The 20756-nt window shown below is 32.6% G+C and overlaps 3 protein-coding genes and 1 non-coding gene across 4 annotated transcripts; 2 read left to right on the top strand and 2 right to left on the bottom strand.

The window, feature by feature from the left end:
* Window positions 1-3382: 3382 nt before the first annotated feature.
* On the bottom strand, window positions 3383-4231 carry LOC106123810 (chorion class A protein PC292-like). Its single transcript, XM_013320217.1, has 2 exons — window positions 4181-4231; window positions 3383-3766 (listed from the first exon to the last, which is right to left on the bottom strand). Exons 1-2 carry the CDS (start codon window positions 4229-4231, stop codon window positions 3383-3385), a joined length of 435 nt encoding a protein of 144 aa, XP_013175671.1.
* A 2873-nt stretch (window positions 4232-7104) lies between these two features.
* On the top strand, window positions 7105-7521 carry LOC106123808 (chorion class CA protein ERA.2). Its single transcript, XM_013320215.1, has one exon. The coding sequence runs from the start codon at window positions 7105-7107 to the stop codon at window positions 7519-7521; it is 417 nt and encodes a 138-aa protein (XP_013175669.1).
* A 1412-nt stretch (window positions 7522-8933) lies between these two features.
* On the bottom strand, window positions 8934-9806 carry LOC106123807 (uncharacterized). Its single transcript, XM_013320214.1, has 2 exons — window positions 9751-9806; window positions 8934-9572 (listed from the first exon to the last, which is right to left on the bottom strand). The coding sequence occupies exons 1-2, from the start codon at window positions 9790-9792 to the stop codon at window positions 8934-8936; spliced, it is 681 nt and encodes a 226-aa protein (XP_013175668.1). The 5' UTR covers window positions 9793-9806.
* An 8903-nt stretch (window positions 9807-18709) lies between these two features.
* TRNAL-UAG (transfer RNA leucine (anticodon UAG)) lies at window positions 18710-18789 on the top strand. The gene has a single exon. It is a non-coding gene; the product is annotated as a tRNA-Leu (tRNA).
* The last annotated feature ends 1967 nt before the right edge of the window (window positions 18790-20756 follow it).

Here is a 20756-nt window from a genome sequence, read left to right as displayed (position 1 = left end):
GTCTCCTACGGCTGCGGCGACGGTGCCGTGGCCATGGTGAGCGAAGATATCGCTGGTCCCGCTTGGGGCTACCCCGCCGCCGCTGGTTTGGGCTACGGACCAGGTTTTGCTGCCGGAATCGGCTACGGCCCCGCTATTGCTGGACGAGCCTTCGGTGGATGTGGTTGCGGAATTTATTGATAATTTCACTAATAGGTTTTCAAAATGTAATTATATAATTTGCAAGTAATTTTCTGCTCTTTTATTGAACTATTATTCGTCCTACTGTGCATATTTGGGGTAACAGTCTGATCAAAGACATGATTTTTTTAAGTGAAGAAGTATAAACAAATAATTACACTTTTAATACTAGGGGTGCCAAAGCTGCGATTTTGGTATTTACTCCAGCATGACAGTTAAACATAAGGGAGAAACGTTTCACTTTTATATTATATAAACTGGTGATGGTAGGGCCCATGGCTGTAAGTGGACAGCTACCTTGCCTGGGTACAGTTAATATTTAAGAATTACTGCTTGATTTAGGACAAACGAAGTTGGCTACGGTTCGTGATGGCAATATTGCATTGGTCACAGAAGGACTTCTAAGTCCAAATATGTCACCCAGTAGGTTGTACTAAGAGTTAACATAATTTTTAATGTTTATTTTAATATTTTGTCCTCTATTAAGGTTTATGTTGTAAATTACAGTTTGGATTCTAATTTTTTTTTCGTTATTGATTGATATTGATTTTGACACTGATATTAAAATCACGAAAAAAAAAATATGTATACTTCCTTCAGGATCCAGAATAAGACAATAATCTTAGAATTCAATATATTTATTTCGAAAACAATACATATGAATGAAATTTTATAAAAGTTTTCTAAAAGTTTCAAAACAAACAGTAAATTTAGTTTAATAGGTGGTTTTTGGTGGTGGATTAAATCAATGACGGTAACCACCGCATCCGCAACCACCGGCACATCTTCCTGTGATGGTAACAGTGCCGCCTGCTGGCACACGATCACCGAGCTCAACAGCACCTGATTGGTACTTGACCAGCGACCTCGGTGGTACCTGCGACCATCATTTCACCAGCCACACCTACATTACCTAAACCCTCACCACCATACGCCTCACCACAACCAAGACTGTCATATCTGAGACCACCGTATCCAAAGACACGGTATCCAAGACCGCCATACCCCAGACCAGCCCCACAGCCACAATCACGTTCTAGTATAGGTGCAGCACCAAGACAAGCGCTATAAGCATTCTGTAAATTAAAATACACATTGTAATAATCTGTGCCCACTTAATCAATAAAAAAAACAGTACATAGAAATATATTACATAACATGCATTAGTATATTAGTCTACTACAAGTCTAATACTGGTACCAAAAAAATTACCTGAACCAAAAATATTTGAATGCAGACGAAAGCAAAAGTAAAAGGAGAACTGTTTTAGGAAGACATTACCGATTTACCTGTAATATTCAGTTCACAGCTTGCTCTATTTATAATTATTTTATTCAATACAATCTATTTTTATCTATTGTTTATATTACCCTTAATGAACTAATAAACTTAACGGAGTTGTTTCCCTTTATTGATATTTATATTTCTTTGGTTTGTCAAGTTGTTAATTATATTATTACGTTCAATTTTCAATATTATTGGATTACCAAGTACAAAAGCTAACGATGGTTAAGAGTAATTAAGAATTAATCTTTTTCAATATATATTTTTTTTAATTTATAAATAAATCCTTAACCGTGACTTTCTATCATAAAATAGAGATAACAAAATGTTTTAAACGAAGATTTTGATCTCAAACACCCACGGTTAACAAAATACTATGGAAGGAATTAGGAAAGGTCTTTGTCTATCATTGGACTGGTACAACTCTCATACTACACCATATGTTCGAAATTTGGCTGCCACCATTTTAATATGAACATGCACCAAATTCTTTGTAATCGTCTAATATTTTATTGGATGCACAGATAGGTATTTTACAATTCTCTTACTAAATGAAATAATTGCGACATAAATACATAAGAAAACGTGAGGCAGTGATCCATTGTCAGTGTCAATTTTTATAATAAAAAACGTTAAACACGTACACGATTATAAAAAAAACAAGCATTACAAGGGTTTTCACAATGTTCATAATTTCAATAGTTGTGCTTACACATAACCTACAGCACTATAAATACCATACGATGTCATTGATGTTTACACTTGTTTCTCATAAACACAATAAACATGTCTGCCAAAACTATCGTCCTTTTCTGCGCCCAAGCTCTCTTGGTCCAGGTGAGTAAACCAGAATAATTATAATAAATTATACCATTTTTTAATGTTAACAAAATAAAACCTAATTTATGTACTTTCATTGATTTAGACTATCTCTGCATACTGCGGCGCTGGTTTGGGTTACGAAGCTCCTTTGATGGCCGCAGCTCCCTTCGGTGCCGCTCCCTGGGCTGGTTACGGAGCCGGATGCGGATGCGGTCTGGCCGCCGTCCCAACTTCCAGCGGCGGTGGATTCCCCACCTCCAGTGCTTCCCCCATCCCACCTGTCGGTTTGTCCGTTCTCTCTGAGAACGAGATCGGAGGCATCCTAGCTGTCGGCGGTGAGCTTCCTTTCCTGGGTACCGTCGGTCTGGAGGGTGCTCTACCTACCGCTGGTGCTGGTGCCGTCTCCTTCGGCTGCGGCAACGGTGCCGTAGGCATGGTGAGCGAAGACATCGCTGGTCCTGCTTGGGGCTACCCCGCTGCCGCTGGTTTGGGCTACGGACCCGGCCTCGCTGCCGGAATCGGCTACGGTCCCGCTATCGCTGGACGTGCCTTCGGTGGATGTGGTTGCGGAATCTATTGATAGTTTTACTTTAAATAATTATAAAATTCTCAATTTATTTGGTGTATTTTTTTCTTGTTTTTCATTGAACAATAACAAATTTTAATAGAAAAGCAGATTTTGTATTATCCTGAAATGCAAATTTTGATAAATAACATGATAAAATCAAATCAAATCGAAGATAGAATTTATTAAGGTTGAAGAACAACAGAGAAACAAATAATGGCGTTGATGATATTTTAATATTTTTTATAAAAACTTGGGACAAATTGAGAGTTTCAGAGGTTTTAGCTAGCTTCTATATAATTATTAACACAAAAAAATTACGAAAGCAGCGTAACTTCTAATAGTCATCAAGTCGTCCTTTGAATTCAGAACTAAAAAACAAATATGATTCGTGCAGGATACAAAATAAAGTTCAATCTCGCACTTCAAAATATTTATTAGGAAAAATACATATGGAAGAAAAAATACAAACAAATAGTACAAATATTTCAAACCAAATGATACACTTTATAAAAATGGCCAATATTTGAATCAATAACGGTAACCACCGCATCCGCAACCACCGGCACATCTTCCTGTAATAGTAACAGTGCCGCCTGCTGGCACACGACCACCGAACTCTACAGCACCCATGATCGGTACTTGACCAGCGACCTCGGTGGTACCTGCGACCATCATTTCACCAGCCACACCTACATTACCTACACCCTCTCCACCATACGCCTCACCACAACCAAGACCGCCATATCCGAGACCGCCGTACCCAAGACCAGCGTATCCGAGACCACCGTACCCGAGGCCAGCGTACCCAAGACCACCGTACCCAAGACCGCCATATCCCAGACCAAGACCAGCTCCACGGCCACAACCACGTTCTAGTACAGGTGCAGCGCCAAGACAAGCGCTGTATGCATTCTGAAATTACATAAAATGTCATTAATTTAAAATTGTATTTGAACTTAAGAAGATCAACATAAAGAAGTACTTAGCCTAGTAAGAATTCAGCAACACAAAAAAATCGCACTAAGGGAAACAAAGAGAACTAAACCAAAAGCCGTCAATAGCCGAATAGTTAAGGGTACGGTTTTCCGATTACGGGGTCGGAAGTTCGAATTCCGCCATTCGACGTAAACCATGTCCTAGCACAAGCATAGATCTTAGTTTGAAAAAAAAAACATTACGTATAAAATTATTTTGTATGTTATAAGGCGAATAAATGAAAAAATTAAAATTGCAGTTCTAATATTTCGATTGGTATTAAAAAGACAATTCTTAAATTTTAATATTAATACAATATTACTAAAATAATATTAAAACAACAAAAAGTACCTGAACCAAGAGAACTTGAATGCAGATAAATACAAAAGTGAATGTAGACATGTTTATTAACCTCACGAAGACTTTTCCGATTAATTTTCAGTTCGCAGCTTCCGCTATTTATACTTCTTATTGTCAGTACAAACTTTTATTATCTTAACAGCCTATTGTTTAGGGACCCTTAATAAATCAATAACCTTATTACAGTTCATTCAATTTATTTTTATCTTTTCTTTTGGTTATTTTATAAAGTTATAATTATATTTAAATTATGACATTGTTTTCGATTTTCAAAGTAACTTGTAACATAGATTAATATGGTCAAACTGAAAATAATACAGGAATAGGATATTAGAAATAATAAATACAAGGGGAATATTCATTTTAAGATTTTGTACTATTACATTATTTTTTATTTCTCCTTATAGTTCACAAGTCTTATATATATTTAGGTCTTTACAGTTTTATCTAGTTATCATTTAAATTATTAAGGAAAAGTTTAAATGTTACGAAAACTATGGGGGATAAGTAACTCAGTATCATTTGCAGTTTCGTAGCTCAATTCGTAGTATATCTCGTAGCACATCTCGTAGCATACTCGTAGCAATGTTGTAGCTCTATTCGCATAAATGTCTTAACTTATTATATTTTAATTCCAAATTGAATGATATATTAAGTGATGGTAGATTGATGATAAATAAAATTATATTTAAATATTATATAAGGCAATGATTCTTTTTTAAATTGCGGAACCATAGCAAGCCCTAATAATGAATAGCATTACACTTGTATTTCACAATCATACTATGTTGAAAGACGTGACATTCATATTTTTAAGTCAAGGTTAATTTTGAAATATATTTGAATTTTTTGAATTGATAAATTTCATTGTTTTAATAACAAGGAAGTCCAGAAATATCAAGTATAAGAGAACACTCCAAGTTCAATTATTCAAATGCAGCCGTCTTGTGTCGAAGTTGGAAGAGAGCAAGGGATTGAAAATAATAGTTGCATAGATCGACCATGCTACTTCAAATTAATTTATCACTTTAAACAAAGGAATAGAGGTAATTGGCAGATAATATAATAGTATGAATTTTAATAGACTACAAGACTATTATAACATGATTTGTAAATCCTAAGAATACTTACAGACCTTAATAAAAAGGAACATTCAAAAATATTATGCACCTTTCTCAAATCTAAAATAATATTTGTTAGAAAAAAAATCTGATACATCCTTGAATTCTTATGCATACGTCAATTATAGTTAGGCCTTTAACCACGTGGTTGTACAGATAACAAAAGAATGTGCCATGTCACGTATACATTTGTTGTGTTTACGTCTGTACTTGTATTGTTTTCTTATCCAGTTGATATTTAAGGTTTTTTTCTAATTTTTAATAAATCTGCTTCGTATAAAAGCTTCGTCATTCGTTTCCAGGATCATTCTAAATTCGATTCTCAAACAAAAATGGCAATCAAAGGACTCCCGTTGGTTATTCTTCAAGTTGTTCTCATTATCGAGGTAAATTAATATTTATTTTTTGCTTCCATACATTTGACCTTGATCGAACCTTGAACATATGGATTATTATTTCGAGATGTTCAAGGTTAAAGCATAGCTAATCTTCATTAAGTAACATTCTTTTTTTTTATAATAGATGGCGCTAGTTGTACATACTTCTTAGTAGTTTACTTAAGTTCCTTAGACATTCAGTCAAATATAAATATCAAGTCATCACATCATCTCCAATAATTATTTTTAATTATTAGGCAATTTCTGCTATTCCATGCAGTCCCTGTCCTGACTTGCTTATAGCGGAAGAAGTGCCAAGTTCTTACGGTGGAGACTTCATCGTGACAACTGGTTCTCCTATACCACCAACTGGATTATCAGTATTGTCAGAGAATAGGTTCGAAGGTACATTAGCTGTGGAAGGAATACTACCATTTGTGGGAACTGTTGGTCTTGAAGGTGAATTACCAACTGCGGGAAGAGGTACTGTTGCTTATGGATGTGGTAATGGTAATGTAGGAATTGTGGAGGAGGTTGCCACAATTGGGAACGCAAGACGTGTTGGTGCTCGTGGTTGTGGATGTCGTATTTAAAAAGAAATGATGAAATAAAAACTTTTTATAATAACTTATTCTTGTAATTTAATTTTCTTAAAATATTACTATTATATCTTTGAACCCGCCATGTACCAATGTGTTTTTCAATTTTCGAATTGCACATCCGACGTTCTTAGAATGAAGGAAAACATCGTGATACAACCTGACCATATTTGCAAAGAAATTCGAAGATATGTATGAAGTCAATAGACCCGCACTACGCCATAGCTAGGTCTATGCCGCTCGCCCTAATTTGAGTATGCCCTAGCCCTCAGGGCCTGTCATTGACGACAACAAAAATAAAGACTGATATTGTTATCTTTGATTAATGATAAATCTTAAAGATTTCAAAATATTACGTTACAATCTACAGTTACTTCAACAATTTATATTTTCTTACTTCATATCACGTAGGGTCTGCAATATTATGCAATACATTAAATCTGCTAGATATAAAACATTTAACATGCTTCATACGATCACTTTCATTCGTGATTCCTTTGAATTAATAAATTATTTTATCAATAATTAATTTTACTATAATGACAAAAGTTGTGTTCATTTGTTTTCTGGCTTCTATAATTCAGGTAAGAATATGTCTTTCTTCATTTATACTAAAAACATTAAAAAAAAATCATCTTTATTCCTAAAAAAACTCAAAAAAAATTATTGCAATATTCAACAATAGTCAACTAAAGTGCTAAATATGTATATATACTATACTTATACTTTTTAGATATATTTAAATAAGTAACAAACGAATTAACTCTTTTCAGATATCTCTATGCCAAGTCATTGCTAATTCTCCGTATTATACCAACATGAATAATGGTTATGGACTAACTAACACACCGATCGCAAACACAATAGCATCCAATCCTATAAATGGAATATCTACTTTATCAATGGCTAGTCCTATAACAAATGCTCCAATGTATGCTACAATACCAAGCGAAACTATTGTTCCTGGAACAGCTGCTATTAATACAGCAAATGCAATTACTGCAGGAGTGACAGGTTTGGAAGGATTCTCTCTTGGTGGTGTACCAATGTCTGGCGTTTCACCAATGGGATACGGTGATGTGACTGTACTTGGTGAATTACCAGTCGGTGGATCTACAGGTGTTACGGGAAATGTTCCTGTAATAGGATATGTCACTTTCGAAGGAACTGTACCGGCAGGAGGTACAGTCACGCTAGCAAGTAACTGTGGATGTTCGAACCCAACTATTTATTAAGTAATTTTTTGTTAAAATGTTGTTATTTTGAGAGGTTGTTGATTTTTAATGTATTTGTAATATGGAGGACTTTTAAATTTATTTTTGACGACATTTATGTAAAGTGCCCGATAGATGGTATTTTTTGATTTACATGATTTATTCTAACATAAAAAAATTAAACTGGAACAAAGCTCTACCTCAATTCATCAAATTTACGAAATATACAGCCTCTTAAAAATAAACAACACTGAAAATTATGTTTATAACTTTACTGTACATTCAAATAAAATATTATTTATTAGAAAAATAATTATTTTGATTTTTACAAACACTGCAAACACAATATTCCGGCTAAAATGAAAATTACCCTACCTGACTGTACAAGCAAAAGATATACATACTTAACCTATTCCATTTGGAATATCACTGACATGAAAAGTTAAAAGTGCCGCAAATGCCGTGTTTAAGGTTAACGCTCGCTGCTCCAGTCTGCGTTCACATGGCACAGCCTCGCTACGCTGTTCACTCACGGGATAATGATATAAAATTGCGATACATCATTCTCGTTTGCACGGGTGGTCGAGTTGATGTCGAGTTAACGCCTTGCTTCCTCCTCGCGGAACGTGCGCCATAAACACGTGCAAAATAGAATGACATGGTTTTGCTAAGAAATTTATATCTTTATCCCGCTCCATCAGTGACGTTATTTTAAGGGGGGCTGGTGCCGAGGCGGCGAGGATTTGATGAGTCGACGTTAACCCTTATAATGCGTATTTCAAAAAGTCCAATTCTAATTCTTTCATTAAGATAATAAAAAAAACATCAAAAATGTAACGTAAAATAAATTATATTGCTCGGATCTACAAATAACATTTATTAATCGAGAGAGTTTATAACAGTCAAATATTAGATGTATCGATCGATCACTTTAGCAGTTAGTTTTGTGCTCAAACTTCGCCTTTAATGTATCGAGTTTACCCAATTTACTTAGACTCGAAGTTTTCAGGAATAAGACGATGTACATAATTAAGGTATTGAAGATAAATTACTTTATTAAAAAAGTACGTAGCAGCTTTAACAATTAATGTACACAAGCGATAGTCATTATTATCTTAAGAAGACGTGAAGAAGATATTCGGTTTTTACGATATCCGAACACTTATTTTAATAACCAATCTATCTTCTTTACATCTCAAAGCTACGACTAAGATCTGTAGCCTATATCAAAACTTAACATCAAGTAGGATCGTGGTGAAGAACTGGTTTATTTATCGTAAATGGTATTAATAGGATGAAAAGAAATATGAATATCTGTATTTCAATTTCAAAATCATTTATTCAACATCGAAACACACGGTTAAATATTAAACATTTAAATTATTCTAAAGCTAATAAATAAATAAATACAATTTTAGTAGCTACATTTTGAATTATAATAATGTACTAGGATTTGCACAACTGTAGCTAACTGATGCCATGCCATCTGTTGGTATATTACCATTAATACCAACCATTCCGTAAATGGGTATTTTACCATTAACAACAACTGTTCCACCAACTTCCAACGCATCGGCCAACACTTGAACACCAATACCTTGGGTGCCAGGAGAACCACTAGTAACAGTAAATCCATTACCGCTATTACCTAAATAAAATGTAGCCATATTACCATTTAAAACAGGTGATAAATTACTCAATTGTTTTGCTTCTTCAAGATTCGTTAAAGCATCGTTTATAGCTGCGCTTTCAGCGGCCAGAAGAGCATTAGCTGTTTTTACAGCATTAACATTAGCTGTGTTTGCTGGTGAATTTGCTTGAGCAGCTATTCCAGCTGCAAGTTCCATGTTAGCTAAGTTTGTATTTGCATTGACTGCATTGGCTAAATTTGGATTTGACATATAGCTGCCAGCCATATTAGGAGTATAGGCATATCCAGTTGTTGGACTATTAGATGATTGTATACCAAGGCCTGCCATAGGTCCACTGCCTATAAGGGTTGGAAGAGATGAACCTGCTCCTATTCCACTGCCACCAGTCATTGGATAAGGGACCATTTGCGTTGAGATAACCTGTAAAGGATAAGATAAAATGATAGAAATGTTAAAGAATTTTTATGAATTAATAAATTTGAGACTCTTGAAGTGGGTTTTGCAATTCTACAAATTTATAGTCTTAGTATAAATCCACTTTTTCCTAATTAATTTACTTAGTATGACTAGATTAGATTTTATAATGAATTTAACTTACATTCACTAATGTGAAGAATAATAAACAAAATATGTGCTTCATCTTGATAGTGACGATAAACGATAAATGAGTATGTGCTTTAAAATGATTCTTTACTTATATAGAATGTTTATCTTTTATCTTTTATGTACTTTTATCATTAAAATAAGAAATGCTGGTACGTGATCTTTTATGAAGTTTGATGAATATATTGATAAAGAATTACATGATTGAATAAATATTGACAAATTATTATGTCAATTTATTAATTTTACCAATACGTGATAAGTATCTTAACATGTCAAAATATTTGTTTTGAAATATGGGATCAGAAAATATAAAATATAAATATTTGGTGGCATTTTAATTTCAGTTAATACAGTCCGTTTTTTATTTAGGTCGCGGATTTATTTTAAATTCGATTCTAATTTGTAACTTTTATATTTGATAATTCGGTTAGGTTAGATTATAATTATTAAAAACACTGCTTGTTATTAATTTTATCATCCTAAAAGTAATTTCTTATGCAATAAGACCGTACTTCGTTTTATCCATAATCTAGTATAGACGATAACAAACTTATTCTTGATTTTGTGAATAATTAATAAGCAGTAATGTAAGTGTAACTATTTATTAATTATTTCTTGCATTAAGTTATTCTATTCGTTGTCAACAGCAACATCCTCTGGTTCTAGATCATAGCCGTCATTTCCGCAGCAAAAAGCTACAAAAATTTATCATAAATTTATTCCTATTTCTTATTTTAAGAGATATTAATAGCCGATTTTATTCTATTCTGATATTGATGTTTTTGTCAATTAATATTGAATAATTAATTATATTAAAAAAACAAATAAGTATTAATTTAATTCCTTGTCAAAATAAACAATATTGTCCAAAAGACACTGGTAAGTCAACTTAAACTCAAAATAAGAGAAGATAAAAAAGCTAATTTTATTTCGTAATATTAAAAATATATTTGTTAATACAAAAATCTGATAGTGTACATATTGTCTTAGAATACAGAGACCAGGCGAGGTATTCTTTAGAATCTAGCCACAATCGTTACTTTACCGTAAGCGGGCACTTCACCATCAAAGGTAACATTACCTTCCATTGGTAACGTACCTTCAAGTAATGTTTCTCCAATCACCGGTAAATCTTCACCACATACTTCAATATTCCCATATCCCATCACATCATCCGGTGCGTACCAAGTATTTGGTAATAATTGATATGGTATGCAGTAATTCGGCATCACCATTGGTCCACCGGCTTGTCCCAACCCAAAAGCCGGTAGCATTGGTCGTGCTGAAAAATAAAAAGTGATTTGTGCAAACCGAAAGGTATCTAGTAAAGAAAAGCGAACCCGTAAATTTGCAGCAGCAGTTTTTATGAATATGACAATTTATTACATAATATGTTTAAAACATTTAAAGGAAAGAGATTCCATACATTTTTATTTTCCCCGACCTCCCCTCGATCTTTTATAATAGGGGATCAACACTTAACATTGGCAGGATGATACTCTAACCACAAAGTTTAAAAAAAAACATAATTTTTTCCAAATTCAAATTCAAATTCGAATGCTATATTTTTTTATATCATGAGGTGGCAAACGAGCGAGCAGCCACCTAAAATCGCTGAAATAGCGAAGCGACCGTTGCCCATAGACATACGCAATTGCATATGCGTTGCCTACCTTTAATCGACGGAGGAGAGGATGCACAGAAATAAAATATTTCCATCCATCCTCTCATCCGGAAAGTCCACTTCCACTTCCCATCCTCTCCTTATAAGAAAAAGGGTGGGAAGGGAAAGAGGACTAAATTAGGCCTCCGACACGCACACTCATCAGACGAAACGCGGAATTGCTTCCACTTCACGCCTGTCTTCTGTGTGGTCGTGATATTTCACCTGGCGAGCCGGGACAATTCGTGCGAAGATGTTAAAGCGGGCTCTACCACTGTTAAATTAAAGTTTTGACAAAAATTATAAAAAAGAAATAATGCTATTATATAATCTTACATGTTCCAACTATAGTAACAGTTCCTGAAGCTCGTACAGGTCCTTCAAACACCACGTTGCCACTCATCGGTACATTTCCCTCCACCTCAGTGACACCGTCGAAGATAACATCGTCCCCGGTCACAATAATCTCACCTTCTGGTATAAATTCTATTTCTTCACAAATCCCGAATACATCCTAAGACCCAAATTAAATTACATGGCTAAAATTTGAATGTATTATGTAATCGTCATAATTGCAGTTGTAAAATTAAACCAAAAAAAATTAAAAAAAAAAACAAGGAGTAATTTTTTTTTATACCTATTATAAAAATTTACCCAGAGTTATTTATATCATTCGATTCTTATTATTAATATATTCTCTTAGAGTAATATAATAAGTAAATCAAAACATAGTTAATTATTCTACTTCCTTAGTAAATGTGTATATATGACCTTAAAAAATAGACACAATTAAATAAAGATAAAATTTCACGTTGTAAGAAACTCACCCTAAATAATAATAATTGCACAAAAACGCACAAAAATCTTGTTAAACGCATTTCAACAATTAGTACATTACACACATAAGTTTGCAATTATGTTACACGATTTATTTATGACTTATTTATATACTCGTATTTTCATTTATCCTTATAACCTTGAAGGATAACCTATATAAACTAACATTATGTTTGTCTGTCTGTTTACACAATTTATACGGTGAATTTATTTATAATACATGAATGATACGTAGATGTATCTATACGTATTTTTATTTGAAATTGGAAAATAGACTCGATACATTTTAAATAAGTAAAAATCTTACGCGTATAAGTGTATATTTATTGCAATATTTGTTAAATAAATAAAAGAAGCAAAACTATAAAACGTAGCTTGTATACCTTCAATATAAAGACGTGACTGAAAACAATAGGCTTAAAACTCCTATCGAAATGTACCAATAAAAATAATTCCTGGCTCTATCATTGTTTGTGTAAAAATATATTAGATAAATATATTAAGAAATATTTCTTATTGTTATTAAGTTTAAAATTTATTTCATTTGGAATGCTTCTTTTGAAAATTAAAAAGAAAATGTTACTTACAAACTTTTTGCTAAAACGTTTAAAGAATTGACTTGTGTTTTCTACTTCAGTATCTATCTATTTTCAATTGCTAATTTTAAAATGCATTATTAAGTTATAATTTATATTTATCAGCAATTCTTTTTCTTTGCAACCAGTTATTAAACTAAATAAAAAATAAATCATCTAAACAAAACTTTTTGGAATAATTTTGAATTTATTAAAATTAAATCAATGTTTCCTCATCACAATAATATAAGCTATCATCTGTGTTTATCGGTAAATCAAAAAGATCAAAAACATCACAGAATTCATCAAAATCATCACATTCCTGAATCATTTCTATTTCACTGTTCAAATCGTAATCTGTTACTTCATCAGTTTTATTGATTCTATGGAGAAGTTTAAATTTATTATTTTTCGTCTCAGTTTGTATTTCTTCGATCTGAAAAAAGTGACCTTACTAAACCTTATTGTAAATATAAAATTAACTTATTATTGAAAGCAACTTCTTACATCTTTAGTCAAATTTTCTTTGATATTCAAGTAACATTTCACGTCCAGGTAATGTGGTCCTCCATACATCAAAGGTTTTGGAATAACTCTCCTTTGAAGTGGCATATTTCTAGTAAACTTATTTTTATTTGAATGTGAATTTATTAGTTTCCAGTTATGTGCCGCTTGCTTACAGACTCTCTTTGCCCTCTCAAGTAACGTCGTTGAAGTGATTTCCAATAACTGTAATAAAGGTATTTTTTATATAAAAAATTCTTACTGATGTTAACCTCAAATAAATAGGTAGCCAAAGCGAGCAATGTCAATATCAAAAATAAATTTATGGAAAAACTTAATCTTACTAATATTATAAATGCAAATGTTTGGATGGATGGATAGATGAATGGATGTTTGTATGAAGGTATCTCCAACACGGCTTAACGAATCTCGATGAAATTTGGCATAAATGTAGATCACAGTCTAGAAGAACAAATAGGCTACAATTTTTTTTTTAATTCCGCGCGGACAGAGACGCGTGCGACGAATAGTGAAACCAAAAAAAAGGTTAAATTAGACTTTTATGATAGATTAATGAACAAAAACAATTATTGCAAATGAAGTATTGGATGTAGGAAATTATTTTAGCGAATTTTTCTATGAAATTGGGGATTTAAGGAAGAATATGGTTAAAATAATAGGAATACTTGATTTACACTTACTCACACAAGCACATAAAAGACAAACTAAAAGAAACTTAACCGTCATCGTGATTAAAAAATAAAATATAAACTAGGACAGGAATCCACTGTATATTATCCTTTATATATTTTCTTTATCGCTAAATATGTTTATATCACGTTGTTTTTCTTATGTTCTTTGTTTAAGAACACAATGGAATGATAAATAAGTTAATAGAACCATTTTGAAGCACAAAGTATACTTAAGTTTAAAGTTATATTACTAATTTGATGGTGAATATTTTTATTTTAATGCCATTAAACAGAAAAATTTATTAAGAATTTAGGAGAAAATAAAAGTTGTTGGAATAAATAGTGTTTACTTTATTTAAAAGTTTCCGAAATTAAAAAAAATCTACGATTTTAAATTACAAATAGAATAAATAATATAAATAAATTATTATTTAACTATCTAGCTATAATTTAGTACAGTCCTAAAAGCGTTGAATCATATGTTATTGCCGAATTACAAAGACCACCGAAATTCTTCTGAATATTTCTTCGTAGACGAACTGGTACATTCACATTGCCAGTATTTGGTACAAACTGATAGCCAACATTGGCCAAACTTCCAACATTTGCCATATTAGCCAAGCTTCCAACATTTGCGATATTAGCCAAGCTTCCAACATTTGGAATATTAGCTATATTACCAACATTACCTAAATTTATAGCCTGCATATTTGGAGTAACTACAGTTCTCTCTTGACAAATAGGTACAGATGTAGGATTTAATTGTACATTATTTGTTACTGGCAAACTAGATAATTGAATTGTATTTAATAAAGCATTGGTTATTGGTCTATTGAGTCCATTAGATATCAGTCTTATATTACCGACTAAAGGATTAGGAATTTGTTGAAGATTTTGATAACCATTTGTTGCAACTAAAGGTATTTCTCGATGATTTACAGCCATGTTTATACATCCACATTTTCTTCCGATTGGTATTGTAGTAAGCTGAGCTAATCCCATCTGAAAATAGAACATTTTTTAAAATTTAGTAATCATAGGAAACTGTCTAAAGCAGTCTTTCTCAAAGTGGGCGATAACGCCCCCTTGTGGGCGCTGCAGGTCTCAAATTGCGGGTTATAGTAAAAGTTTCGTTTAGAACTCTCCGTTAATATACATATATAGGTCACAATAATTAATTAATTTAATTTGAAGTTATAATGGTTTTAAAGTATGTGAAAATATGGGGGCGCTAAAAAATATTTATTCTCAAAGTTGACAGTAGAGCAAAATAAGTTTGGGAACCACTGATCTAAAGGTCTAAAATGTGTTTTTAAATTACCTGAATTAATAGACATATTACCACCACATTGGTATAAATTTTCATTTTTGTTTGGTGTAAAAGTAGTTTGAAAAGTACAAGAACTATATATTTAATAATACATAGTTGTAATAAAATAGCATTTTATAGACAAAAAATATCTAAAACGTTGTTTATCTTGATCTTATTATCGATAGTATAAATTACTTAAAGTTATGCAGGTTTTCTTAATGTAATATTTCTTTTAAGGACGTATACGCTCGAAGTTTGTGTTAGGAAATAATTGACGATAATAGTGAAATGTTGGGATTCGAACCCACACCCGTAAAATCTATAATCCGTACATTAAACTATTGGACTATTGCCGTTTCAAATATGCTGCATACTTTGTATTTTTTGACATGAACCGGTTTTTTTATAAGATAAAAGGACAAACAGACAAACGAAGGATTTACTATTTTTTTATATATTACTCGTAATTTTAATAGTCGAGAAATATTTACCAATATCTCACTGAGGTTTATAAATGCCATTGAAACATATAATAGACCCGAAACTGCATGTCTGCGTAGCATTTAGATTTTAATACATTGTTAGTATTGTTAAGAAGAAAATCTGAAAATGTGGCAGTGTATTGACGCAACACTAGCTTTACTAAAATGTCGACGTTTATGTCCCCTCACTATTCATTCTGACACTGGACTTTGTAACGAAAGGACGTCATTCGCGCCAAGTGATTCTAACTAATAATGTCTAAATATAAAAGCAGTTTGGTCTCAACTATTAACGACTGGATAATGCTGATAAGACGACATAAAAATAGATAACCAAATAGTTATATTTCCGATATATGTGTGTGCTACATTGCCTAACATTTTCTTTGGGGTTTTATCCATATCGAATCAGTCAACCTCATAGTCCGTTTTCCAATAAAACCTTGTCATGTCTTCTCATGAATTAAAAAATATAGGAGCTAGTATAGTCAGCTGTTTTGAGTGTATCAGATAGAATAGTCAAGCTGACATCAGTCGAGATAATTTTTTAACCGTCTTCAAAAAAAGAAAGAAGTACAAATGTTTGGATGTCATTTGATTTCCTACATATTCTGTAAGCTAGCGATTGGATGTTTGTAATTAGATATCCAATTTTAGTGATATTTATTAAGTTTCTGTTTATAACTCGTAACTTATTAGTTTAATACTTAGCTACTGTTGAATGAGAATTATGTAGTTTAATAACTTAAATTTCTTTTATCGTGGGTTAATAAGACCAAAATCCCATTTTAAAACATATTGTTATCTCTGGTTTGTCAAAGATAATGACAGAGATCAGGATATGTTTTATATTTAACAGTGGTAGAGCCCGCTTTAACATCTTTGCACGAATTGCCCGGCTCGCCCGGTGAAATACCACGACCACACAGAAGACAGGCGTGAAGTGGAAGCAATTCCGCGATTCATCTAATGAGTGTGCGTCCAGGTGGCCTAATTTAGTCCTCTTTCCCTTCCCACACTTTTTCTTATAAGGGGAAATAGGAAAGTAAGGGAAAATATTTTCTTTCTTTGCATCCTTTCCTCCGTCGATTAAAGATAAACAACGCATATGCAATTGCGTATGTCTATTGGCAACGGTCACTTCGCTTTATCAGCGATTTCAGGTGGTTAAAATGACACAAAATGAAGAATAAAAACTATAACATTGTTACAAAACTTTGTTTATTTTCATAAAAAATACATAAATAAATAAATACTTAAAATTTACTTTACAATTTACATCATCACTACTAATAAACATCGCTCGTCATTATTGTAAGCGTATGTTACGAAGATTAATCTGCTTCCCCGCTTTACAAGCGTCAGTCGCTGCTAAAACGTTCTGCAGTGCGGATAACCTCAATTTATTCGCCAACGAATCATTATTATTCGTTTTACGCGCCATTCTGTTCGCGCCAGAGTATATCATTCTTTTTGGTACAGATAAAATATTATACATCGGAGCGTTTTGAGATGCTATTGATTGTCTATTGTATGGTTTATTTGGTGAGAGATTGTTAACATTACGTAAGATTAATCCCTCTATATTGATAGCAGCGATCTGGAAACAAAGATAATTTTTAGTACATTCTTATAACATCAATTACCTAACTAGTATCTAGACTTAAAAAAGATATAAATTTACAATTGGAGTGATAATGTTTTTTTTTTATATTGGTAAGATTTACGGGAATTCAATTGAAGAATGCAATTTGTATTCGTATTATTAAAAAAAATATTCTCTTAAAATATTTTAATTAATAAAGTCTACGGTAATCGGTTAATTAATTGACAAAGATATATACCATTATAACTGCGACAATAATATAAATAATTTTCAGCATTATAACACTGAAATATATATTAAATAAATAGTATATCTTCTTTAGAGAACGAATATATTCTAAATATATATTTTTATATCTTTATATTATGTACTAAATATGTGCACGTGTGTAATCAATAAAATCTAGATGTTATGCAACATATTATGTTAAGAGAGATAAAATACATGTACTTAAGTAACTATAGAGTTATCGATTTTTTTATCATAAATTAGTACTCAAAATGTAACTTGATTTACTATGGTGAAATAATAAAAATCTGGATGACGGGAGCTTTGCTCGGTATTTTTTTTTTCAATTGTGTTTTTTGCAAATTACATTTAAGTACGAATTACTAATAAAATGATGAAATATGAATAATATTTTTCGATCTTACCGAAAGAAAAAGTTAAGTTGATTATCGATAAAACACAATTAAAATGACATTTTCTAAATATGATTCCTAGCTAGATCGATTTATCGCCCCCGTAACCCCCTATATATATACAAGAATTGCTCATTTAAAGGTATAAGATTAAATCATAAAATTCAAAGAGTCAGTTATATGTAAAAATATCGAGTAAGCAAGTAAGCAATTTTCTGTTCAGGTCAACATTACAATGAAAGGTCAAGGCCAATTACGTAATAATATTAGCTGATTTGCACAAATATTTTGCACATTAATAGAATTAATCACGTACTTTTTGTCGTTTATTGAATTGGACAATTAATTAAGACTAGCTGTCGCACGTGAATCCGTCCGCGCGGAATTAAAAAAAACTTACTAAGAAGCCTGTGTGTTCTGCCAGACTATGCTCTACATCTGTACTGAATTTCATCTAGATCCGTTGAGCCGTTCCGGAGATACCTTGAAACAAACATACATTCAACCATCCATCTATCTAAACATTCGCATTTATAATCATTTGATGCGCCTGACGGAACATTGCAGTTCCTATGTAGATGAGAGAGCAGTTTACTGAATCGGGAATAATGGAGCCGCAATATAACGCTGGATATCAAGGGCAGCGTGGCCGAGTGGTCTAAGGCGCTGGTTTTAGGCACCAGTCCGAAAGGGCGTGGGTTCGAATCCCACCGCTGTCAAATCTATTTTGGTTTTACATTGGCAAAAAAGGAATTAAATCTTTAAGACTAGGAATTGACGGTCAAAAAATGTATTCAGTGTCAAAGTAAATATTTGGCCGTAGAACTGGCGACTATTATTTACTTATATTCAGATTATCAACCCTTTATGAAGCATTTATAGAGCGTTACAATCTTTATGCTACTCAATTACCGTAGTAGTCTAATACTTGACCTTTAACAAATAAATATCTAACACAAATTTTCATTTATTTCAACATTCCAGCCGATCAGTTACACGACTACGTTTTTTGTAATACCTAGGCCATCATTTATTTGGTTTAGAATTAGAGAATAGAAACATTTTACCTACACGAAAGTTTCGATGGATGGATTGAAGGATGTTTGTTAGAATGTATCTCTAAAACGGCTGCATGGATCTCTCTGAAATTTGGCATAGATGACATAGCTTGGAAGAACGCACAGGCTATTAATAAATTTTTTTTTTAATTCCGCACAGACAGAATCACGGGCGACAGCTAGTAATAAATAATTAAAAAAAAATACTTTTAACCAAAAGATGAACTTTATTTAATTTAAATTTATTAAGATACATATTTAATAAATAAACTAAACATGCTTAAATTAACAATTGTGCTTTATATGAACGGTGGTGGAATCGCTATCTTTTTGAGGAAATGGCAAGAACATTCGGAGGGTAAAGCAGGCGGTAATAATGGAGAAACAGGAGGTGCTAACGGAGACACTGGTGATGCAGCCGGTAGAAAAGGACTGATTAATGGATTCTGAGGTATTTCTGGTATCAAAACTTCACTTATCGTACCATAACGTGTTAATATTGGGTCCAAACATCCCAATATATCAAAAACTGGTTCTGGTACACACAAATCGTTTGTATAATCTGTTAAAACATACTCCGGATAAGCGGGAATCGATAATGGGGAATGACACGGTTCACATAATTGTGGGGTTGGCAATGGTAAAGATGGTCCTATAATTGAATATTCTAAAGGACAAACTAATTGTTTTGGAAGAGCAATATTGGTGTTTGGTATCACAGCCCGAGGAACGGGAGCTAAAACAGAAGGTGGAACAGCTAAAGATGGCGTCGGTGCTGCACGGACTTTAGCATATACAGGCTGCAGAGCAATTGATGAAATTCCTCCTTGACTACAAGGAATTGTGACTGGATAAAGTTGACCATTAGCCTGAAAAGAAAATCCAAATCAGTACAGGTTATTGGAAATGTTATTGGAATTATTAATTTTCATAGTAATTGATACTTACTGTACTAATAATAGTAATAATAGTTAAGACCTTTTCTATCATTCTTGTTATTGGACCAACAAATTAATGTTTAAATTTCAAATCATATAGCCTTATATGTAGTTAAAATCTAGCAATTATATTACAGTTTACTATTGTCGTAATATTTATGTAAGTTAACTATCTTCAGTTGATTACTAACTCACAATTATTTACTAACTGCATAGGTTTATCTATAAATTAAAAACTTGACAATACGATGATAATTTTTAATACTTATTTCAAATAATTTATAACACAAATTTAAATAAATAAATACATACATCTAAGAACTTAAATCTACAAAGTTGGCGGTGGAATTGGTATTTTCCTTAAGAAATGTCCTCTTGATTGCATTGGAAATGCAGAAGGTAGGAGATTTGATGTCGGTGGAGATAACGCTGATATAGGTGAAGCTGCTGGTAAGAATGGATTTACCAAACCTTGTGCACATGGACAAAGTTCTTTAGCTAATGGTGCTTGAGGGATTTCACGTGTCATGAATGGTAAATTAGGCATTGTAAATTTAGACATGATTGCAGGGTTTAATGGCAGAAAATTAGAAGGTAGGGCTTCTATATTTTGCGGTTGATTAGGTAATATAAATTTAGGTATAACTTCTGCAGGATTATGTACTGGCAGAGCATTAGGTACGATTTCTA

The sequence above is a fragment of the Papilio xuthus genome, unplaced genomic scaffold (assembly GCF_000836235.2).
Source record: "Papilio xuthus unplaced genomic scaffold, Pxut_1.1 DF825946.1, whole genome shotgun sequence".
Lineage (NCBI taxonomy): Eukaryota > Metazoa > Arthropoda > Insecta > Lepidoptera > Papilionidae > Papilio > Papilio xuthus.
The sequence above is the reverse complement of the archived record's forward strand: the minus strand, read 5'-3'. Positions and strand labels throughout refer to the sequence as shown.

Bases quoted from the DNA above. Each gene is read 5' to 3' on its own strand.
- LOC106123810 (XM_013320217.1), bottom strand. From the start codon at position 4,231: ATGTCTACATTCACTTTTGTATTTATCTGCATTCAAGTTCTCTTGGTT. The intron at 3,767-4,180 runs GTACTTTTTGTT...ATGTAATTTCAG, and splicing joins TTCAAGTTCTCTTGGTTCAG to AATGCATACAGCGCTTGTCT.
- LOC106123808 (XM_013320215.1), top strand. From the start codon at position 7,105: ATGAATAATGGTTATGGACTAACTAACACACCGATCGCAAACACAATA.
- LOC106123807 (XM_013320214.1), bottom strand. From the start codon at position 9,792: ATGAAGCACATATTTTGTTTATTATTCTTCACATTAGTGAAT. The intron at 9,573-9,750 runs GTAAGTTAAATT...TATCCTTTACAG, and splicing joins TATTCTTCACATTAGTGAAT to GTTATCTCAACGCAAATGGT.